The 21,441-nt window shown below is 43.8% G+C and overlaps 1 protein-coding gene and 1 long non-coding RNA gene across 2 annotated transcripts; both read right to left on the bottom strand.

Annotated features, from left to right (window-relative positions):
- Window positions 1-6,583: 6,583 nt before the first annotated feature.
- On the bottom strand, window positions 6,584-12,894 carry LOC123087072 (uncharacterized). Its single transcript, XR_006441223.1, has 3 exons — window positions 11,729-12,894; window positions 6,957-7,155; window positions 6,584-6,843 (listed from the first exon to the last, which is right to left on the bottom strand). It is a non-coding gene; the product is annotated as an uncharacterized lncRNA (long non-coding RNA).
- Window positions 12,895-13,668: 774 nt separating this feature from the next.
- On the bottom strand, window positions 13,669-15,887 carry LOC123083931 (uncharacterized). The gene is made up of 3 exons (XM_044505789.1): window positions 15,772-15,887; window positions 14,075-15,621; window positions 13,669-13,957 (listed from the first exon to the last, which is right to left on the bottom strand). The coding sequence occupies exons 1-2, from the start codon at window positions 15,885-15,887 to the stop codon at window positions 14,490-14,492; spliced, it is 1,248 nt and encodes a 415-aa protein (XP_044361724.1). The 3' UTR covers window positions 13,669-13,957; window positions 14,075-14,489.
- Between the last annotated feature and the right edge of the window lie 5,554 nt (window positions 15,888-21,441).

Here is a 21,441-nt window from a genome sequence, read left to right as displayed (position 1 = left end):
CCTGAATGGCAGTTTGCGATGGCAGAGGAGATTGCTGCTCTTGAACGCACTGGTACCTGGGATCTTGTTTCTCTTCCTCCCGAAGTCCGTCCGATCACTTGTAAGTGGGTCTACAAGGTTAAGACTCGCTCCGATGGTTCTCTTGAGCGTCACAAAGCTCGTCTTGTGGCTCGTGGTTTTCAGCAGGAGCATGGTCGTGATTATGACGAGACTTTTGCTCCTGTGGCCCATATGACCACTGTTCGTACACTTCTTGATGTTGCCTCTGCACGCCACTGGTCTATATCTCAGCTTAATGTTAAGAATGCCTTTCTTAATGGTGAGCTGCGTGAGGAGGTGTACATGCACCCACCACCTGGGTATTCTGTTCCTGATGGCATGGTATGTCGTCTTCGTCGCTCTCTCTATGGCCTTAAGCAAGCCCCCGCGCCTGGTTTGAGCGCTTTGCCTCTGTGATCACTGCTGGTGGTTTTTTAGCAAGTGCTCATGATCCAGCATTGTTTATTCACCTTTCTCCTCGTGGTCGGACTCTTCTTCTTCTTTATGTTGATGACATGATCATCACGGGGGATGACCCCGAGTATATTGCCTTTGTAAAGGCCCGTCTTAGTGAGCAGTTTCTTATGTCTGATCTTGGACCTCTTCGCTACTTTCTTGGGATTGAAGTCTCTTCTACCTCTGATGGCTTTTTTATATCCCAGGAAAAGTATATCCAGGATCTTCTTGCTCGTGCTGCTCTTACTGACGAGCGCGTTGTTGAGACTCCTATGGAGCTCAATGTTCACCTCCGTGCTACTGATGGTGATCCTCTCCCTGACCCGACGCGTTATCGTCATCTTGTTGGCAGTCTTGTCTATCTAGCTGTCACTCGTCCGGACATCTCTTATCCGGTTCATATTCTGAGTCAGTTTGTCTCTGCTCCCACCTCGGTTCACTATAGTCATCTCCTTCGTGTTCTTCGATATCTTCGAGGCACGATCTCTCACCGTCTATTCTTTCCTCGCTCCAGTTCTTTACAGCTTCAGGCCTATTCGGATGCTACGTGGGCTAGTGATCCTTCAGATCGCCGTTCACTTTCTGCTTACTGTGTTTTTCTTGGTGGTTCTCTCATTGCCTGGAAGACGAAGAAACAGCTTGCAGTTTCCCGTTCGAGTGCCGAGGCTGAGTTGCGAGCAATGGCTCTTTTGACGGCAGAGATGACTTGGTTACGGTGGTTACTTCATGATTTTGGTGTTTCTGTCACTACACTGACTCTGCTCTTATCTGACAGTACAGGTGCTATCAGCATTGCACGCGGTCCTGTGAAGCATGAGCTCACCAAGCATATTGGTGTTGATGCTTTCTATGTGCGCGCTGGTGTGCAGGATCAGGTTATTGCTCTTCAGTATGTGCCTTCCGAGTTACAGTTGGCGGATTTCCTGACGAAGGCTCAGACTAGAGCACAACATGGTTTTTATCTCTCCAAACTTAGTGTTGTTCATCCACCATGAGTTTGAGGGGGGTGTTAGAGTTATAATATAAGTCATGTACCCCTTTGTATTTATCCCGTTGTATAAGGGGTTTCCTGCATATGTTTCACACCTGTACATGTATATATATATCGGTCTATGGCCTCATGGGAATACAAGTTGCATATTTCCTAACAGGAAAATGGAGCGCTCCATCTTTGGTTATTCTCTACTCAGGTGTTTATTGCAGTGTTGTCCTTTTTTATCTTTCAGTAAAGTGCAAAGAAGCTCCTTTTTGTGAAAATTGTTATTTCCTTATGGTGACCATTTCCATACGAACTACTATTGTTTGCTTGCTGTTTTTCTGTTGCATCATGTCCATTCCACAACCTTTATATGGAATCCCGAAGGTAGTTGAATTCATGCTATTTTATTATGATTTTAATGCCTTACTATGCATTTCATCTTTTGATGGTAGATTTTTTTTTTGCGCTTGAACATTTTAATAAGTTGTTCAAGCCTTCTGAATTTACTTCATTTTAATAAGTTGTATGTGGCAATTTAACTGTCTATGCTCCTCAAGTTTGAGAAGAAGACATCCCATCACTATTACATGGCAAAATCGGTTGCATGGCAAGGAGAAAGTCGCAACTCCGCCATGGACTTATGTGGCGATGGGAGTAGAGAGATGGCAATTCATGCTGGTAGTGCTATAAGGCCATGCCAGGGTTTGTGACATTGCTGGGTGCCGATATGTTTCTACCATTGGCCCTTGTAAATCCCTTTAGTGAAAGGGTCGTGGTTATTAGAATAGAGATCGTGCATTGCACGTACAAGTTTGATAAAGACGTGCATTGCATGTGCACATTTACTAATAGGAATAGGGAAGGCGAGGGCGGAGTCATCGTGGCTCGGCGGATCGCCGAATCGCCGAAGCCCACAAGGCCACAAGGCGAGGCCGAAGGTGCTCCGACTTGTGTGCAACGAACGACGAACCAACCAACCAACGAACCGCGTTTTGTAGAGAAGAGAGAAACAAAGAATTCCTTTTCTTTCTTTCTTTCGATTTTCCGAAAAAACAAAGACGAACAAATCCCGTCCCGTGGGATTGGGAGTGGGGCCCAGCCAAGTTTCCACAAAGAATTCCACCCTCCATCGTCTCGTCTGTCTCCTCCAAGTTAAGTTTCCACCATAGTCTTGCAGATGCATATACGACCCTCCGTCTCGTCTCGTCTCTCCATCGTCTGCTAGCTGCGGGAGCGCACGCAGAGTGTTAGCCCGAATGCGCTCCTTCTCAGCCATGCATGCATGGTGCTCCGACCCCACGCTGGCGCTGAGCAAGCACATTAATTAATACGCCCATGCCCAAATGGTGCTCTCGTCTTCTGCGTGCACGCACCGGCCAAATGGTGCTACACGCCGTCGACGGCCGCCATGCTCCGGCTCGCCTCGCCATGCCGGCCGCGCGCTTACAAAACATGCGTATCACGGTCACCATGCTCTTATTGCGCCGCGCGCACCGGCATGGTGCACTCGTGCCCAACAACCCAAGTGGGCGACAAAGCTCCGGGCGGCCGGCGAGGTCGAGGAGCGGCCGACGACCAGCGGTGGCAGGGGATGGAGTGGAGTCTGCCTGCGACGGTCAGGACCAAGGCGAGAATAATTAAGGCCAAGCTAGCTAGTAGTTGGCGAGGACGGAGCGACGTGCATGCAATCGCCTGGAGCTGCGATGAGCACGTACGCGTCTCCTCATCCTGCACCTGCATTGCATTGCATGCTTGGATACATACGCCTCAAAGAACTTTTCTGCTTCAGATATTTAATCCTTGTGGATAAATTAATAAACACGCGTAAAAAATAATATTACCTAAAATTACGACTAGTACTCGGGTCAAGGGACTCTATTAGCATGTAGTCTCGCTAGATAATAAGAGAATCATGCATGTCACATCACCGGGTCCAATATGCTGACAGATCTGCATGGTATCTTTGGTGTATATGAGCAGTATTTTAATATAATGATTTCTTTTTTTAAAGACCAATTTCGTTTTTTAAAGACTCATTTCAATTATTACGAAAGGCTCCTTTCATTTATTCCAAAGGGGTCATCTCACTTTGAATTATACAAACATACTGAAAAATATTGTTTCATATATTAGAAAAATACTTGTTTCATGTTAGTGCTAGATGCATCCATTTTCTCCGTCTGAAAAGCTTGTCCCTCAAATGAATGTATCTAGCATCAAGTTAGTGCTAGATGCATCCATTTAAAGAACAAGTTTGGAACAAGTTTTTTTTGGACGGAGGGAGTACTAAAATAATCGTCAACCGTATTATTAGATCAGAGAACTGAAATAATCGCATCGTTTATTCGTTTCGCTCGGCTGCATAGCATAGGAACGTGGACGCAAGAGAGGAAGACGTATGACTGGCCCTCCCTAGACCTCGTACTGCCATGGATTCCCTCGTCCTTAGGGCTTCTTTGGTTCAAAGGATTCTCAAAGGAATTTTGAAGGATTCTAATCCTTAGGATTTTTTCCTATGTGGGTTGTTTGATTTGTAGGATTGTAAACCGTAGAAATTTTTTCATAGGATTCATTTGCACTAGGTTTCATAGGAAATTTTCCATCCACTCAAACCTCTTTGAAAGAATCCTACGTTTTTCTTGTGCACAGTCAAACACTCATACAATCATGTAAGATTCAAGATGACATGCCAATCCAATTCCACGTTTTTCCTATTCCTGCATTTGGGAAATCCTACGAATCTTTCTTTCATTCACTGGAACCCATGCAAAACATGAGGTACTCTAATCCGTGGCTCTGGCCCTGCAGAGCTGGCTGGATCAAGCACGGGGATGCACGGGCTCGGTTTGGAGTTTGGTACCGTCGAACGAGTTGCCCGGCCCCGGCGCACTCGGATCGCTGGACGTGTCTGCCCGCCTAGGCGACGAGCGAGTTTACGTGGCCGCTGTGTCCAAAGCGCAAGATTCAAAATGTTGTTACACTGACTGTGACGGACTTGATCAAAGAGCTTCTCGTACTGCACTGCCTCATTAGTAATTCACTCGCGTCCTTGCTTTCTGCCAAAGGGAAAAAAAAGTCTTTCCTTTAGCTGCTTTAAAAAGTAGGAGTGTTACTTGAGTTCAAACAAAACTAGTAGGAGTATAAATCATTTAGCAAAAACAAAAGCGTTCATTTAGCTGCTGGGGTAGTCACTTGCATACTGGAGTGAAGGGCAGAAATGTCTAAAACATGGCGCTAGTGATCATGGACGATTTTACAAAAAGCTTTCAGTACTATATATATTCAACCAGCTGCACAGAAATATCCTCGCAGTGATCTGGCAGGCTAGGGGCGACGGCTTTACGGGGTGGCTGCGTCCAACACACAAGATTCCAAATATCGCTATACTATTTTTTTTACTTCATTTAACAAGTTTTTGTACATAAAGCTATAACGATTAGTTATAATAAGTTTGTCATTCGTCGTTAATTTATCCACAAAAAGGGAGTACCATCTTTGCTTTCTTGCGCGGGGTTTCGCTGTTTAACTAAACGATACTACTACCGTTTTAATAAGCAGGCAGGCACATGCGTCGCGCCTCCGCGACTCCAGATCAAAGGAAACAAATATCCGAAAGATGCATGTGGTGGCAGTGATCGCCAGCACTAACTACTCCTAGGAAAAAGTAGCTGCGCAGAAATATCCATGCGGTCGACATGCGTAGAATATAGAGATAGAATATAATCGTATCTCAGTTCGTTTGTGATGTGCGTCGCACGTTCCAACGGTTCGTCATAGTGGACGGTAGTTGTAGTCCTAGACTAGACAAGGAGAGGAGCGGATAAAACCCACTGCACCGAGCTGCCTTTGCCTAGCGCCGCCGCGGCGACAATCGGGGATCTCCGTTGGACCTTGGACGGGAGCGAGTCCGCTCCGGCGGCGGCGGGCTCGTAAAGTCAGAGGCCTGCCGGCGGATCCATCGTCGGGAGCTCGGTCGGATCAACGCAATAGTAGGCTTTGTTGGACGAGGACTTGACGAGGCAAAACTGCGTTGCGTTTCCGAGGCTCCCGAGTCCAAAGCCATCAAGATATCGAGGCAGGCAGAGCGGCCGCGAGCCGCACGCCACAAGTAGTACGTGGCGGCGGCCGCCAACAAGTCCATTCTCAAATGGATGAGATTATCGGTCAGTCGCGCCACTAGTTACGTACGTGCAGGAGCCTAGGGCGCGCCGTATGTTCTACATGGAGTGGAACTGGAACACGTGCCTAGCTGACGGACGGAGCGGGATAGATCTGTCAGGACTGTAGCCGATTCCGGCAACAGCCTGAACCAGACCAGTACAGGGCAGGATTCAGTTAACTGGAAGCAGGAGCACCGTCAATCTTCGATCGCACGGTCGCCAAGACTCACTTACCGTTTCGTCCAGGCGGGACTTCTCTGACCGCTGATCTTCAGATGGACGGCTGGAGTGGACGTGAGCACCGTAGCTTCAGATCAACGCTACCTGTAGTGGAGCTGCTCTGTTCCTTTTGCTTTTTCAGTTTCTGTAGCTATTTAACTGAGTCGATCCTTGTTTGGACGGCATCTACCTTGTAATTGGGCTGTGCCCTAAGCCGCCGTGTCAACCCTAGCTACTTTCGCTTGCAATTCATCTGAAATCACATCCCAATTCGAACAAATTCCTGTGTTTCTCGTGATAGATGCTGACAATCAACGACAGTTCTAGCTAGGTCCTGTCAAGTGGTATACAGAGCAAGGTTTAATCCTCAGAGGCGGCATTCAACGGACTTCAGATCGGATCTGGAGATGGCTTGGCAGCGGCGCGAAGCAGGGAGGAGACGGCGGCGGTAGACTGTTCGGAAGCAGGATCGGACCAGTTAGTGGTTTCTGAAGAACCTTTCTTCAGTGTCAAATCCCACTCAACCCTCCCTTCCAGTGCTTCTTTCTCCGGCGACTCTAACCATATTACTAGTTCCCTTGCAAAAGGACTGATTGAGCTAGCCAGCCACTAGAAAAATACACTTTTTTAAGACCGTGGAGACATTAAAGACAATGTGCAAAACAATCCATTTTGAGTTGTCTAAAACGACTAACAAAAGTGAACGGAGGGAGTACATGACATAAGATAATGATACTTACCACAGTACTTTGCAGACAAAATTAAAACTGTATCCATAATAATACAAGTGTGAGAATAAGGATCTCAACAGCAATCTCATGGGACAAGTTGCAGTCAAGCACAACAATTTCTCACTCCAACAGTAGCAAATAAAAAAGGGATTGACTTGAGCCAGAGAAACACCTTGTTAACAGAAAATAGGCAAAGTAAAACGATAGTCAAACTTCATGGTCCCTGATACTTGGCCTGGTAGTTCCATATTGCCCTTCCCTGCCAAACAAACCAATTTAAAACTTAGATGAACTGGATGGTTCATTATCTTAATAAATAAGATATGATAGGTGGAACATGAACAGTTTGGGAGCAGCAAGCAATAAAGTCACCTAACTAATAGGACATGGCTTCAGAAGTTGGCTTGGCTGGGAAGTCCAAGCAAGCTTGCCCTGAGCATTGCCGGAGAGAGCAAGAGGACAGCCAATGCTGGCGTCCGTCACAGAGAGAGGTGTGCAGTTGAAAGTTGCTCTTGGATGGAAAGCAGAACTCCGGGTCCGGTAGATGTACTCACCCGGTGCAAAGTAGAATCTGCGAGAACAAGGAAAATAGTAGTTATATGGATAAGGTGGCAACAGTAATACTCTGCAGGAGAAATGGCAATACAATTATATGTATGTTAAATACGCACATATGTAATTGTCATCATTTTACTATAACCTAACATGTAATTGTCGGATCAGATACTGCACTACCATTAGCTGGTCTCACTTTGATGATTTTACTAAATTCATAGAAAATTAGGAATTATGCAGTGGTACTCTTATTGTCTTAAGAGAGACTATGTTCGATGCAGGACAAGAACCAGTCGCATATCTTCTAGAACAAAAAAAGTCATGGGCCCAAAGACTTGTGTGCTAATAGCTGGCAAACTGAGAGTATATCTGAAACAAACAACTACACTGATGCGGAGATAAATGGCAGTCATTCACAGGAAAAATACTGAAACCTTAGGATAAAAAGCAACTTCGCACAAAATCTGAAAGAGGCCACTGGAAGCTATAACTGAAGGAAGGTCCTTACTGAGGAACAAATAACCAAATATGCCATGGCATTGTATGTTTTAGGTTCAAATACCTAATTTTGATAGAAATAACTAAAACAGATGTATCTTATAACTAGCAGTTTGGTAAGACTAAAACGTGGATGTTATTTTGACATAAATAAGAAAAAGGCATTCACGTAAGCTTCTAAATGGGATTTTATTCATTCTCCACCTTCAATTGAGCAATGACTTGGCATAGCTACATATGTAGTAGTCAGGCCAAATGCAACTTGTTTTAAAGGTTTGTTGTAAATAAATGCAATGCAAAATTCATTACACAAATATATTCTAAAAATAAATTTGATTTTTTATCCACATTTCACAAACAAGAATTATTGGTACAAGGGATAAAAGATGGCGACCGATACTTGTCCTTCGAGCTGCGCTATGTGATCTTAAGCCACACATTGAGAAATTATACATCTAGTCATCACCTTGTTTAGGGTGTCACAAAACCGAACTCTAAAACAAACGACTAAGGAAATCATCATGGAGACAATTTGACAGATATAATGATACTGTAGCTTATAAGCATATAAGAGCACGAAAATCCAATTCGGTGCCCAGGTCTAGATTAACCCAGTGAACAGTAACATGACAAAAAAACAACAACAACAACAACAACAAAGCCTTTAGTCCCAAACAAGTTGGGGTAGGCTAGAGGTGAAACCCATAAGATCTCGCAACCAACTCATGGCTCTGGCACATGGATAGCAAGCTTCCACGCACCCCTGTCCATAGCTAGCTCTTTGTCGATACTCCAATCCTTCAGGTCTCTCTTAACGGACTCCTCCCATGTCAAAATCGGTCGACCCCGCCCTCTCTTGACATTCTCCGCACGCTTTAGCCGTCCGCTATGCACTGGAGCTTCTGGAGGCCTGCGCTGAATATGCCCAAACCATCTCAAACGATGTTGGACAAGCTTCTCCTCAATTGGTGCTACCCCAACTCTATCTCGTATATCATCATTCCGGACTCGATCCTTCCTCGTGTGGCCACACATCCATCTCAACATACGCATCTCCGCCACACCTAACTGTTGAACATGCCGCCTTTTAGTCGGCCAACACTCCGCGCCATACAACATTGCGGGTCGAACCGCCGTCCTGTAGAACTTGCCTTTTACCTTTTGTGGCACTCTCTTGTCACAGAGAATGCCAGAAGCTTGGCGCCACTTCATCCATCCGGCTTTGATTCGATGGTTCACATCTTCATCAATACCCCCATCCTCCTGCAACATTGACCCCAAATACCGAAAGGTGTCCTTCCGAGGTACCACCTGGCCATCAAGGCTAACCTCCTCCTCCTCACAGCTAGTAGTACTGAAACCGCACATCATGTACTCGGTTTTAGTTCTACTAAGCCTAAACCCTTTCGATTCCAAGGTTTGTCTCCATAACTCTAACTTCCTATTTACCCCCGTCCGACTATCGTCAACTAGCACCACATCATCCGCAAAGAGCATACACCATGGGATATCTCCTTGTATACCCCTTGTGACCTCATCCATCACCAATGCAAAAAGATAAGGGCTCAAAGCTGACCCCTGATGCAGTCCTATCTTAATCGGGAAGTCATCGGTGTCGACATCACTTGTTCGAACACTTGTCACAACATTATTGTACATGTCCTTGATGAGGGTAATGTACTTTGCTGGGACTTTGTGTTTCTCCAAGGCCCACCACATGACATTCCGCGGTATCTTATCATAGGCCTTCTCCAAGTCAATGAACACCATATGCAAGTCCTTCTTATGCTCCCTACATCTCTCCATAAGTTGTCGTACCAAGAAAATGGCTTCCATGGTCGACCTCCCAGGCATGAAACCAAACTGATTTTTGGTCACGCTTGTCATTCTTCTTAAGCGGTGCTCAATGACTCTCTCCCATAGCTTCATTGTATGGCTCATCAGCTTAATTCCACGGTAATTAGTACAACTCTGAACATCCCCCTTGTTCTTGAAGATTGGTACTAATATACTCCGTCTCCATTCTTCTGGCATCTTGTTTGCCCGAAAAATGAGGTTGAAAAGCTTGGTTAGCCATACTATCGCTATGTCCCCGAGACCTTTCCACACCTCAATGGGGATACAATCAGGGCCCATCGCCTTGCCTCCTTTCATCCTTTTTAAAAATCATTTTTTTTGCTTCGAAGATGTTTGAGTGCAGGATGTGCGTGCAAAATTTTATCCTGTTTGGACATTTGTGGAGCTCGTGGCAAAAAGAGAAAACCGGACAAAACAGTGCGTGAACAGTAACCTTACTCACAGAGCCGAATTTTGTCTTTTTTGTCGCGCGCTCCTCAAATGTCGAAACTTCACCAAATTTTGCATAAACATCACACACACAAGCATCTTGCTTGCAGAAGAAAGAATCAGAATTTTTTAATTTTTTCCTATTTTTTATGAATTTTTTTATTTTGCCCGGGCACTGAAATGCCGCTCTGGATAAGAGCAAAGCTACGGAGCAAATCTTTGCATAAACAGTGTAGGAGTCTCACACAATTTGTTACAAGAAAACCAAACAGTACAAAAATACACTGTTGGGCAAACAAAGCTACTCGGCAAATATCTTTCCCATCTACCCTACACTTGAGCAAACTTTGAGATGAGCTAGCAGATAGGACAACTCCCTTGTGTGTGGAATAGAAACATGTGAAGAGAAGAAAGAAAACAAAAGGAGATATGGTGCCTCAACCAAAGTTCAAAAAAGCGCTAGGCGCTAATTATGCGTTTGGGCACCTACTTGCGCTTTTCTAGCTTAGGCATGATTAGGCGAAATTAGGCGCAATTAGGCGTTAGTACTGTAACGTGAAGAAATAAGCTAGATGGGCTGGGCTAGCCCACTAAACCATAGGCCCATCTTCATATCCTCCTACTAAAAGCTCTCGTCTGCTGCAGTCGATAGGAAATTTAGGTTTCCTCCTCACGCCGCCTCCCCCCCTCGTCCTTTCTGTCTCGTTGCACGAGGCTGCCTCCCTCCCTCTTCCTCTGTCCCTTGTCGGAGAAGCTCGATCCCTCGCCGGAGAAGCTCAATCCCTCGCCGGAGAAGCTCGATTTGTCGTCGGGGCAGTTGAATCCCTCGTCGGCGAGGATGAATCCTCGCAGGGGAGGTCGAATCCTCGCCGGGGAGACTGATTTCTCACCTCAGAAAGCTATTCCTCGCCGGAGAGGCTGATTTCTCGCCGGAGGACCTCGCCGGCCGCTTTTTTGAGCGCCTAGGGCCAAAGCGAGGCGCTATGCCAACGCCCAGCGCTTAAGCGCGCCTAGGCGAGCGCCTAATAGCGCCTTCTTGAACAGTGGCCTCAACACTGACTTCCAATTTATGAACCTCAATACTGAACACTACACATGGTCGCAGCAGTGCATTTTCTGTAATGCTATCACCACCAACAGTTTTTTAACATTAATAACCTATTTGTTTGCTTCAGCATATCAACATCTTTAAGGTCCTGAACCACATTTTCAGTAGCAAGGATCTGCCTTTTGAAAACAAAAACAAACCTAATCATGCGCAGGGGTCTAGATTAAAGATTCACTTCAGGCTCTTAAAACCAAACTGGTACTCTGATCAGTTTAACCGAAGTAGTTGAATGCAAAGTTCCTGATATGGACAAACATATACGAATCATAAGGAAGCATCGGTGCACAGGTATAAAACTACAACAGGCTAAAAACAGAATCTTTACTGTGGCCCGCAAACTATTTCTAAAATCTCTGGTATGCCAATCTAACATTTTGATGACAACATGCAGCTTTCAAAAGCGAGTATAGGGTTAAAAAAAAGCTGAACTTCAGACTAAAAAACGAAGCTATTCCCTTGAATCAGTTGAACATTTAACAATATCATTATCCAATTAATACCACTGAAACAACTATACAATGTTCATCATCACAAGAAACGACAGTATTTTCTATTGTCTGGCATCAAGGAAGACAATAAATTACGATGTAAGAAGCTTTTCTGAGCTGAACACTGAACGTGCAAGGTTGAAATCAAATTAGCAGATGCAGAAGTAATACAAAAGTGAAACTGAGTTCTGGGAAGTTTGTCGACATACCAAATAACACATTCTTCGGCAAACGGATCTTGTCATATAGCCATTTACTGATTTACATCAGACCCCATGAAAGCCAGGAAAATGGTGAGCATTAGAAATAACCGTGACATTTCCAGTGACATCTGTGAGTAGGCAACACAAAGTGAAATTGTGAATGAGTACATATACTATTTGAAAGCCATGAAAGGGCATGCAACTATCTAAGAAATTAACTGACTACACCAAGCAATAACACTCTCTGGTGCACCACTTGATTGAGGAAAAAAACAAAAATGAGTCAGGCTGAACACGAATATAAATAAGTTCAGTACAGTATGATGTTCTTTAAGTTGATGCCATATATGATGCTTATGAGTTATGAGGGAGGTGACCACCCGATCATTGCATTCCCCACCTGAGAAGAAAAATAAAGCCATCCTTCCAAGTGCTTACACTTGAATAAAAATCAGAATCAGCGTATGACAAAAGAGCTTATAATGTAAACAAAAAAGAACCCTGGATTCATAGCAGCTTCAAATGGGGAGGTGGAATAGTAAGAATACAAAAAGAAGAAATCTTCCTCCACCACCTCTTTGAAAGTGCACTTTGGAGCAAGAGCTATCATTGAAAAAATTGGGAGCATTGTAGCATAAATGCCTACATATACTAATTTCAATGTTAAGCGCTTCAGACACATAGATAGCCTAAAAGGAGCAGTTTCGGTTTATCTATATCGAGAAACGAACAAAAGATTCATCTACAAATAGCAAAAGAACCCCGGATAAATCTGCCCCCATCATCGCCAAAGAAAGAAGAAAGTACCAAACAAACTAAGAAAGGCAACAAAACATCCTACGAATCTAGCTAGATATGAGCATCTATTGGATAGGAACAAACAAAAATTCACATGCAAAAACTTAACCGAGGTAGCCAACAAACCTAAAAGGACAACAAAGAATCTCCTTTCTTGGAGCCCAGCTAGACGTAGACATCTCTTAAACCAAATTTGCAGGAACCTAGCTACATGAATATATGAGCAAGTCATAAACCAATTAAAGAGTGTAGAAACCAATTTTACAGTACAGTTCAGCAAATAAAGATGGCTCATTACTGTATGGACAAGCTCCATCAATCAGAAAATCAAGGTAGAAGATCTATGAACTAAAGTCTTCATAACTCTTTGCTGGGCAAATTACCTTAAAATCAACAATAATAGATGGTTGCACACCTGGAATTTGAGATGTGTTTCCACTGGAGCACTTCCTGCGAAAATAAAGAACACCATACCATGATAAAACAATGTAAATCCAGATCTTTCATGGTTTTTTGTTCGACGCCCAAGCAGTCCCAAATCCTTCATGGTTTGCTTGCTGAGAGAGAGAGAGAGAGAGAGAGAGAGAGAGAGAGAGAGATGAATCTGGACGTCTAGCCGCCCATGAATGATAGGCACGCTACCGCTGCCGTCAGGCATCTGGGCAGCTAGAGGCGAAGAGGAGGATGGTGGCAGTAAGGGGTCGCGGAGGAGACCGGCGTCACGTCCGGAGGCAGCGACGCATTGAGGAGGCGTCATTGAGCATGGATGCGGCCGAGGTGGACCTCGACGGCCGCAGGCAGGAAGAGGATGGGGCTCAAGTGAGGGATGTGGCGGCTTAGGGTTTTCACCACATAGGGAAAAAGGTTACCCTGTTTGTGAATGTGTAAATATATAAGCTGGCTAGAAAAAGACGGAGATGCCCCTTCAGCGGGACAAAATAACGCATGGTGCCATCGCTTCGATGCTAGCCGTCAAGCGAAAAGATCCTACGGCCACCATTGCAAACGAATCAAGAATTGAGATTAGATGTGTGGTCCTTGGAAGATATAAACATCCTGGCTGGAGATATTCTGAATGTGCTGTGTATTGCTTTTGGAAGGATGGGCTATGCCTGAGTGTCCAAGGTACATGACATAAGATGATGATATTTACTAACAATACTGCAGTACTTTGCAAACAAAATGGTATAAGGATAGAAACTGTATCCATGATAATACAAGCACGAGAATAAGGATCTCACAAGAATGTCATCAAACAGGAATCTCATGGGACAAGTTGCAGCCAAACACAACAGTTTCTCACTCCAACAAAAGCAAATAAACAAGGGATTGACTTGAGCCAGATAAACATCTTGTTAATATAAATAGGCAAAATAAAAAGATAACCAAACTTCATGATTCCTGATACTTGATCTGGTGCTTCCATATTGCCCCTCCCTGCCAAACAAACCAATTTAAAACTTAGTTGAACTGGATGTATTGCTGATCATCTTAATAAATAAGATAAGATAGGTGAAACATGAACAATTTGGGAGCAGCAAGTAGTAAAATCACCTAACTAACAGGACATGGCTTCAGAAGTTGGCTTGGCTGGGAAGTCCAAGCAAGATCGCCCTCAGCATTGCCGGACATAGCAAGAAGACAACCAATGCTGGCGTCCGTGAGAGAGATAGGCGTGCAGTTAAAAGTCTTGATACTCATATCAACACGGACCCAGAAGCTCGGCGTGGATGGAAAGCAGAACTCCGGGTCCTGGTACATGTACTCACCCAGTGCAAAGTAGATGACACGGTCTTCCTGCATGCTGAGGAAGGGGTACATGGGTGCCATGGAGGTCGGCAGGTGGTTCCCTTTGAAAGCCCCATCTTCGCGCAGGCTCCCAAACTTGAGCTCGTAGTCTAAATCCCAACTCATATCTTCCTTGAGTTTCCAGACCCTCACCATGCGGTCATCCGCAAGATCCACACGCTCAAGGAAGCCGGTGATGGAGACAAACTTGATGGAGTCCCCGACACAGCCCACGGCTCGAAAGGCCCTCACCTCTGGTATGTAGTCTCTGCAGCCGAGGTAACTCTCGCACCCCACAGGCAGGCCTAGGGGAGCGGACGTCCACGGAACGCTGGCCGGAGAGAAGATCAACGCAGTCACAGTACATGCCACCAAGCAAGAGATCCACCCAGTAACCACGGCCACGGTGGGAAAACACATCTTCAGCAAGGAAGTCGCTTTTCTCAGCGAGCAGATGGTCGGGGAAATTAGTGAACTTCGCAATCTCCCACTGAGACTTGGATGAGGACCCCGACACGAAGAGAACAGGCTGCCGTCCAGGACAGCCTATGACGTAGACGGTCCCGGGAAAGACCAGGGCGTAGGAGCTGATGTCGTCGTCCCGGCGGCGCGCAACAAGAACACGGGACGTAAGGACGGAAGGGGGTGTGCTGGGCGCAGACGGGATCATGAGGAGCGATCTGTCAATTGCGTTGTAGATGAGATAGATACCCCGGGGGTAAACTTTAGGAAAGGAAGTTGTCATGATAATCAGGTTCTTGTCGACGGCATGGATACAAGTGGAGAACGGGCGGACGCCTCGGAGGGTCAGGCGGGACAGATCTGGCGCACCAGCAAGGTCTGCTTCTAGCGCCAGGCCCCGCATGAGCGCATCGCAATCGAGGTCCGCAGGGAACCCGAACGCCCTCTTGGCTCCAGAGGACAGCAAAGTCTTCTTGTTGTCGGCTGTTTCGCCGCCGGGGAGATACGTGCCCACGAAGGGATCCAGGAGGAAAAGGGAAGGCGAGGGCGGAGTCATGACTGAAGTTTCGACGGCTGATCTGTTGGTGCGTGTGTCGTGGGGGTGGGGGTGGGGGACGGGGCAGGATATTGATGGAGAAGTCGGCGGCGGTGGTGGCGGCGGCGGCGGCGGCGGTGGTGGCGGCGGCGGCGGGGAGGATGATGAGGAGACGCGGGGGAGGACGGGGGCAAGGGCAAGCAAAGCACGATCTCTAACCGGGGGCGGTTTCTCGACTCTTTCTTTCTTCTTTTCTTCTTCTTCTTCTTCTTTCTTTCCTCTTCCTGCTGGAATTGGGTCAGGAGTCGACCAGTTTCTTTTAAAGAAGTTCACCAGTTCATTATGAAAAATTTATATATAACTACGTGTGCCTTCAAAAGTGAAAATTTATGTGTGGAAAACTTTGCTTGGAGCTCTTCCATGTCAAGGAGTCTTAGCGAGCAGACACATAATTTCGAGTTCTCACTTCCCCTTATGCAGTTCAGATTGTGAAAGCATCTGGCATGTTTTGTTCTTGTGCCCTCGAGTACAGAAGGTGTGGCGTTTACTAGGTATGGCAGCGGTGGTGAATGAGGTATGCATGGTGGAAAGAGAGGGTGGCTCGGTGATGGCTGGCCTCCTCTTGTCCAAGAATCCAACTAAGGCATTGGTTAATGATGTTCACCGCAATGACCTTGTTACCACGGCTGTGTGGTACTTGTGGTGGGAACGATGCAGATATACACACGGCGAGCAACTGTACGCGCCTACCAGATCGGCGCAAGCAATATCGACACTTGCAAAAAATTACTCAAGAGCAAAATTCAAGCACAACAGAATTAGGAGACATGGCTGGGAGAAACCACAGAAGGCACAATCAAGCCGAATGTGGACACATGTTTCGACATTGAAAGTGGCACTGGCGCAGGTGCTATACTTCGAGACCACTCTGGTTTCTTCGTGGCGACATCTTGCAGCAACATCCCTTTTGTTGAAGAAGCGGCTACGGTGGAAGCACGAGGCTTAAGAGATGGACTTCTCCTCGCAAGTGAAACGGGATGCAACAAGGTATGCATAGAAGGTAATTGCATGGAAGTCATTGAAATCATGCAGAACGGGGGGAAATTCGCTTGGACCGGCAGCAGCAATTTATGAAGAATACTCTTTCTTAGCTCGTAATTTTATTTCTATATTTTTTTCTCATTGTCCTAGGGAAGCTAATATGGCGGCAGATTTGTTGGCTAGGAATTCGGAGGTATCTCGAACTATTATGTGGAAATCAGAGCCTCCAGATTTTCTGCTTGATGTATTGACAAATGATGTATCGTTGTTTTCACATGAAATATAACCCGCCATGATGGCTTTTCCCTAATATATATAACTTTTTTTATAAAAGGTGCTAGTGTACCCGCACCTCTCCGAAACACAGAGTGACAAATCCTAATCTCGATCTATGCCAGCCCAACAAATACCTTTGGAGACACTTGTAGAGCATCTTTATAATCACCCATTTACGTTGTGACGTTTGATAGCACACAAAGTGTTCCTCCGGTATTCGGGAGTTGCATAATCTCATAGTCTGAGGAACATGTATAAGTCATGAAGAAAGCAGTAGCAATGAAACTGTAACGATCATAATGCTAAGCTAACGAATGGGTCTTGTCCATCACATCATTCTCCTAATGATGTGATCCCGTTCATCAAATGACAACACATGTCTATGGTTAGGAAACATAACTATTTTTGACAAACAAGCTAGTCAAGTAGAGGCATACTAGGGACACTTATGTTTTCTCTATGTATTCACACATTTACTAAGTTTCTGGTTAATACAATCTAGCATGAATAATAAACATTTATCATGAAATAAGGAAATAAATAAGAACTTTATTATTGCCTCTAGGGCATATTTTCTTTAGTCTCCCACTTGCACTAGAGTCAATAATCTAGTTCACATCGCCATGTGATTAACACCAATAGTTCATATCTTTATGTGATTAACACCCATAGTTCACATCGCCATGTGACCAACACTCAAAAGGTTTACTAGAGTCAATAATCTAGTTCACATCGCTATGTGATTAACACCCAAGAGTAATAAGGTATGATCATATTTTGCTCGTGAGAGAAATTTTTAGTCTACGGGTCTGCAACATTCAGATCCGTATGTATTTTACAAATTTCTATGTCTACAATACTCTGCACGGAGCTACTCTAACTAATTGCTCCCACTTTCAATATGTATCTAAATCGAGACTTAGATTCATCCAGGTCAGTGTCAAAGCTTGCATCAACGTAACTCTTTATGACAAACTCGTTGTCACTTCCATAACCGAGAAACATTTCCTTATTCCACTAAGGATAATTTTGACCGTTGTCCAGTGATCCACACCTGGATCACTATTGTACCCTCTTGCCAAACTCATGGCGAGGTACACAATAGGTCTGGTACACAGTATAGCATAATTTATAGAACCTATGACTGAGGCATAGGGAATGACTTTTCATTCTCTTTCTATTTTCTGTCGTGATCGGGTTTTGAGTCTTTACTCAACTTCACACCTTGCAACACATGCAAGAACTCCTTCTTTGATTGTTCCATTTTGAACTACTTCAAAAACTTGTCAAGGTATGTACTCATTAAAAAAATTATCAAGCGTCTTGATCTATCTCTATAGATCTTGATGCTCAATATGTAAGCAGCTTCACCGAGGTCTTTCTTTGAAAAACTCCTTTCAAACACTCCTTTATGCTTTCCAGAAAATTCTACATTATTTCGATCAACAATATGTTATTCACATATACTTGTCAGAAATGTTGTAGTGCTCTCACTCACTTTCTTGTAAATACAGGCTTCACCGCAAGTTTGTATAAACCATATGCTTTGATCATACTATCAAAACGTTTATTCCAACTCTAAGAGGCTTGCATCAGTCCATAAATGGATCGCTGGCGCTTGCACACTTTATTAGCACCCTTTGCATCGACAAAACCTTCTAGTTGCATCATATACAACTCTTCTTCCAGAAATCCATTCAGGGATGCAGTTTTTACATCCATTTGCCAAATTTCATAATTATAAAATGCGACAATTGCTAACATGATTCGGACAGAGTTAAACATCGCTACGGGTGAGAAAGTCTCATCGTAGTCAACTCCTTAAAATTGTTGAAAACCTTTTGCAACAAGTCGAACTTTGTAGACAGCAACATTACCGTCAACGTCGGTCTTCTTTTTGAAGATCCATTTATTTTCTACGGCTTGCCGATCATCGGGAAAATCCACCAAAGTCCACACTTTGTTCTCATACATGGATCCCATCTCAGATTTCATGGCCTCAAGCCATTTCGTGGAATCTGGGCTTACCATCGCTTCCTCATAGTTCGCAGGTTCACCATGGTCTAGTAACATGACTTCCAGAACAAGATTACCATATCACTCTAGTGCGGACCGTACTCTGGAAGACCTACGAGGTTCTGTAGTAACTTGATCTGAAGTTTCATGATCATCATCATTAGCTTCCTCACTAATTGGTGTAGGAATCACTGGGACTAATTTCTGTGATAAACTACTTTCCAATTCGAGAGAAGGTACAATTACCTCATCAAGTTATACTTTCCTCCCACTCACTTCTTTCGAGAGAAACTCCTTCTCTAGAAAGGATCCATTCTTAGCAATGAATATTTTGCCTTCGGATCTGTGATAGAAGGTGTACCCAACAATTTTCTTTGGGTATCCTATGAAGATGCACTTCTCCGATTTGGGTTTGAGCTTATCAGGTTGAAGTTTTTCACATAAGTATCGCAGCCCCAAACTTTAAGAAACGACAATTTAGATTTCTTACTAAACCATAGTTCATATGGTATAGTCTCAACGGATTTAGATGTTGCCCTATTTAACGTGAATGCGGCTGTCTCTAATGCATAACCCCAAAATGTTAAATCGGTAAGAGACATCAAAGATCACACCATATCTAATAAAGTGCGGTTATGACGTTCGGACACACCATTACGCTGTGGTGTTTCAGGTAGCGTGAGTTGTGAAACTATTCCACATTGTTTCAAATGAAGACCAAACTCGTAACTCAAATATTCGTCTCCACGATCAGATCATAGATACTTTATTTTCTTGTTACGATGATTTTTCCACTTCACTCTGAAATTCTTTGAACTTTTCAAATGTTTTACACTTAAGTTTCATTAAGTAGATATACCCATATCTGCTCAAATCATCTATGAAGGTCAGAAAATAACGATACCCTCCGCGAGCCTCAGCACTCATCGGACCGCATACATCAGTATGTATTATTTCCAATTAGTCAGTTGCTCGCTCCATTGTTCCGGAGAACGAAGTTTTAGTCATCTTGCCCATGAGGCATGGTTCGCAAGCATCAAGTGATTCATAATCAAGTGATTCCAAAAGTCCATCAGCATGGAGTTTCTTCATGCGCTTTACACAAATATGACCTAAACGACAGTACCACATATAAGTTGCATTATCATTATTAACTTTGCATCTTTTGGCTTCAATATTATGAATATGTGTATCACTATGATCGAGATTCAATAAACCATTTATATTGAGTGTATGGCCATAGAAGGTTTTATTCATGTAAATAGAACAACAATTATTGTTTGACTTAAACTAGTACAAATGCCTGTGCGTTGCAGTGGGCAAAAAATGTGCACTTCATGTGCCATTTCTTATATCCAATGCTGATAAACCTCACTAAACACTCTTATTTATGTTCAGAGCTTGAAGTGTGGACATGAAGAACCAACGTAGCTTCCTTCGTCTGTTGGAAGAGTAGAGGTGCATGAAATAGTATGTGAATTGGTTATATGTTTTGCTTTTAAAAAACACAAATATTTCTTTATTTTTTAAGAAATAGAACATTTTATTGTTTTTATTAGAAGTGGAACATGTTTTGAAGCCGAACATTTTATAAACATGTGATTTTTTTAATTTGTTTAATGATTTTGTGAACAATTATAAATGTTTTTAAATTGGAATCATTTTTTGGGAATTTTCAGCATTTCTTAAAAAGCTTGAACATATTTAAGACATGAATATTTTTTTTGAAACCAGGAACATTTAGAAGCCCTCATTATCTTAAAATAACACACGCTCAATGCTGGTAAATAAAAAAGGATTCTTGGTGTCTAGACCATGGAGTATAGAGTTAATAAAGTCGTAGTGGTTTCCTTTGATGACACCTCCTTTAGCTTAGCACTATCACCGGGTGGAAGAGTGGTGCATTTATTTTTAGTGGGACATACAAACATTGGAATGTTCTATACTAACCGAGTGTTTAATAACTAATCCAAAAGCTTATTTCAGAATTTTCAAAACATTTGAATGCAAAATGATTGTTACTATCTTGGATTTTTTAGAGACAATTGTTTGTTTGGTTTGGAAGAGTTTACTTTTTTCATAGCAAATATGCATGTGCGTTGCAACAGGAGAGAAAATTGATGTGTCCACCAGAACACCCATCAGTGTAGCATGGCAGGGGCAAGGAGGCGCATGCATATGGATTGGTCAGTTTCACTTTGACCCTGAGAACCAACCTCTAGTTGGATGGTTTGGAGGGCGGTGGTAGCCCAATATCAGCAGGAATTAAAACCTAGCTTTGACGCTTTCATGTCTCACAAAGGCGAAAAAATATTTTAGTGGATGGCGATTTCATGTCGATAGCGAGACACTTGTGGTGTGTTCATCAATCTCAAGACCCGACGGCTCAGTCTCTCTAGGGTTTAGTGTATGTACGTGTTTGTGAGTCTGCGTCTGTACTTTGTATGCATCAATTTAATGTGTCATGTGTTGTACCACAAGGAGGAAATCATCTCATGTTCTTAGTGACTTATTCATGTTGCCACTTTTCATGTTTACCACCGTCGTCAATGATGATACGATTTTGGGTGTCCGCAATTCGGAAATAATTAATGAACCTACATTCATGTCCTTCGATGTTGCCTCAATCAACATCACACTATCACCGGATGTGAGAGTAGTGGTGCATTGAAGTGGGATTGTGAATATACAGTTATTTGTTCATATTCGAAAGCAAAAAGGTTTTTGCTATGTTGATTTTCTTTTTAGAAAATGTTGGTTGTTTGGTTTGTCAAAATATATTATGTTCCTTTTTTTGCACTTC

Source organism: Triticum aestivum, chromosome 4A (genome assembly GCF_018294505.1).
Source record: "Triticum aestivum cultivar Chinese Spring chromosome 4A, IWGSC CS RefSeq v2.1, whole genome shotgun sequence".
Lineage (NCBI taxonomy): Eukaryota > Viridiplantae > Streptophyta > Magnoliopsida > Poales > Poaceae > Triticum > Triticum aestivum.
The sequence above is the reverse complement of the archived record's forward strand: the minus strand, read 5'-3'. Positions and strand labels throughout refer to the sequence as shown.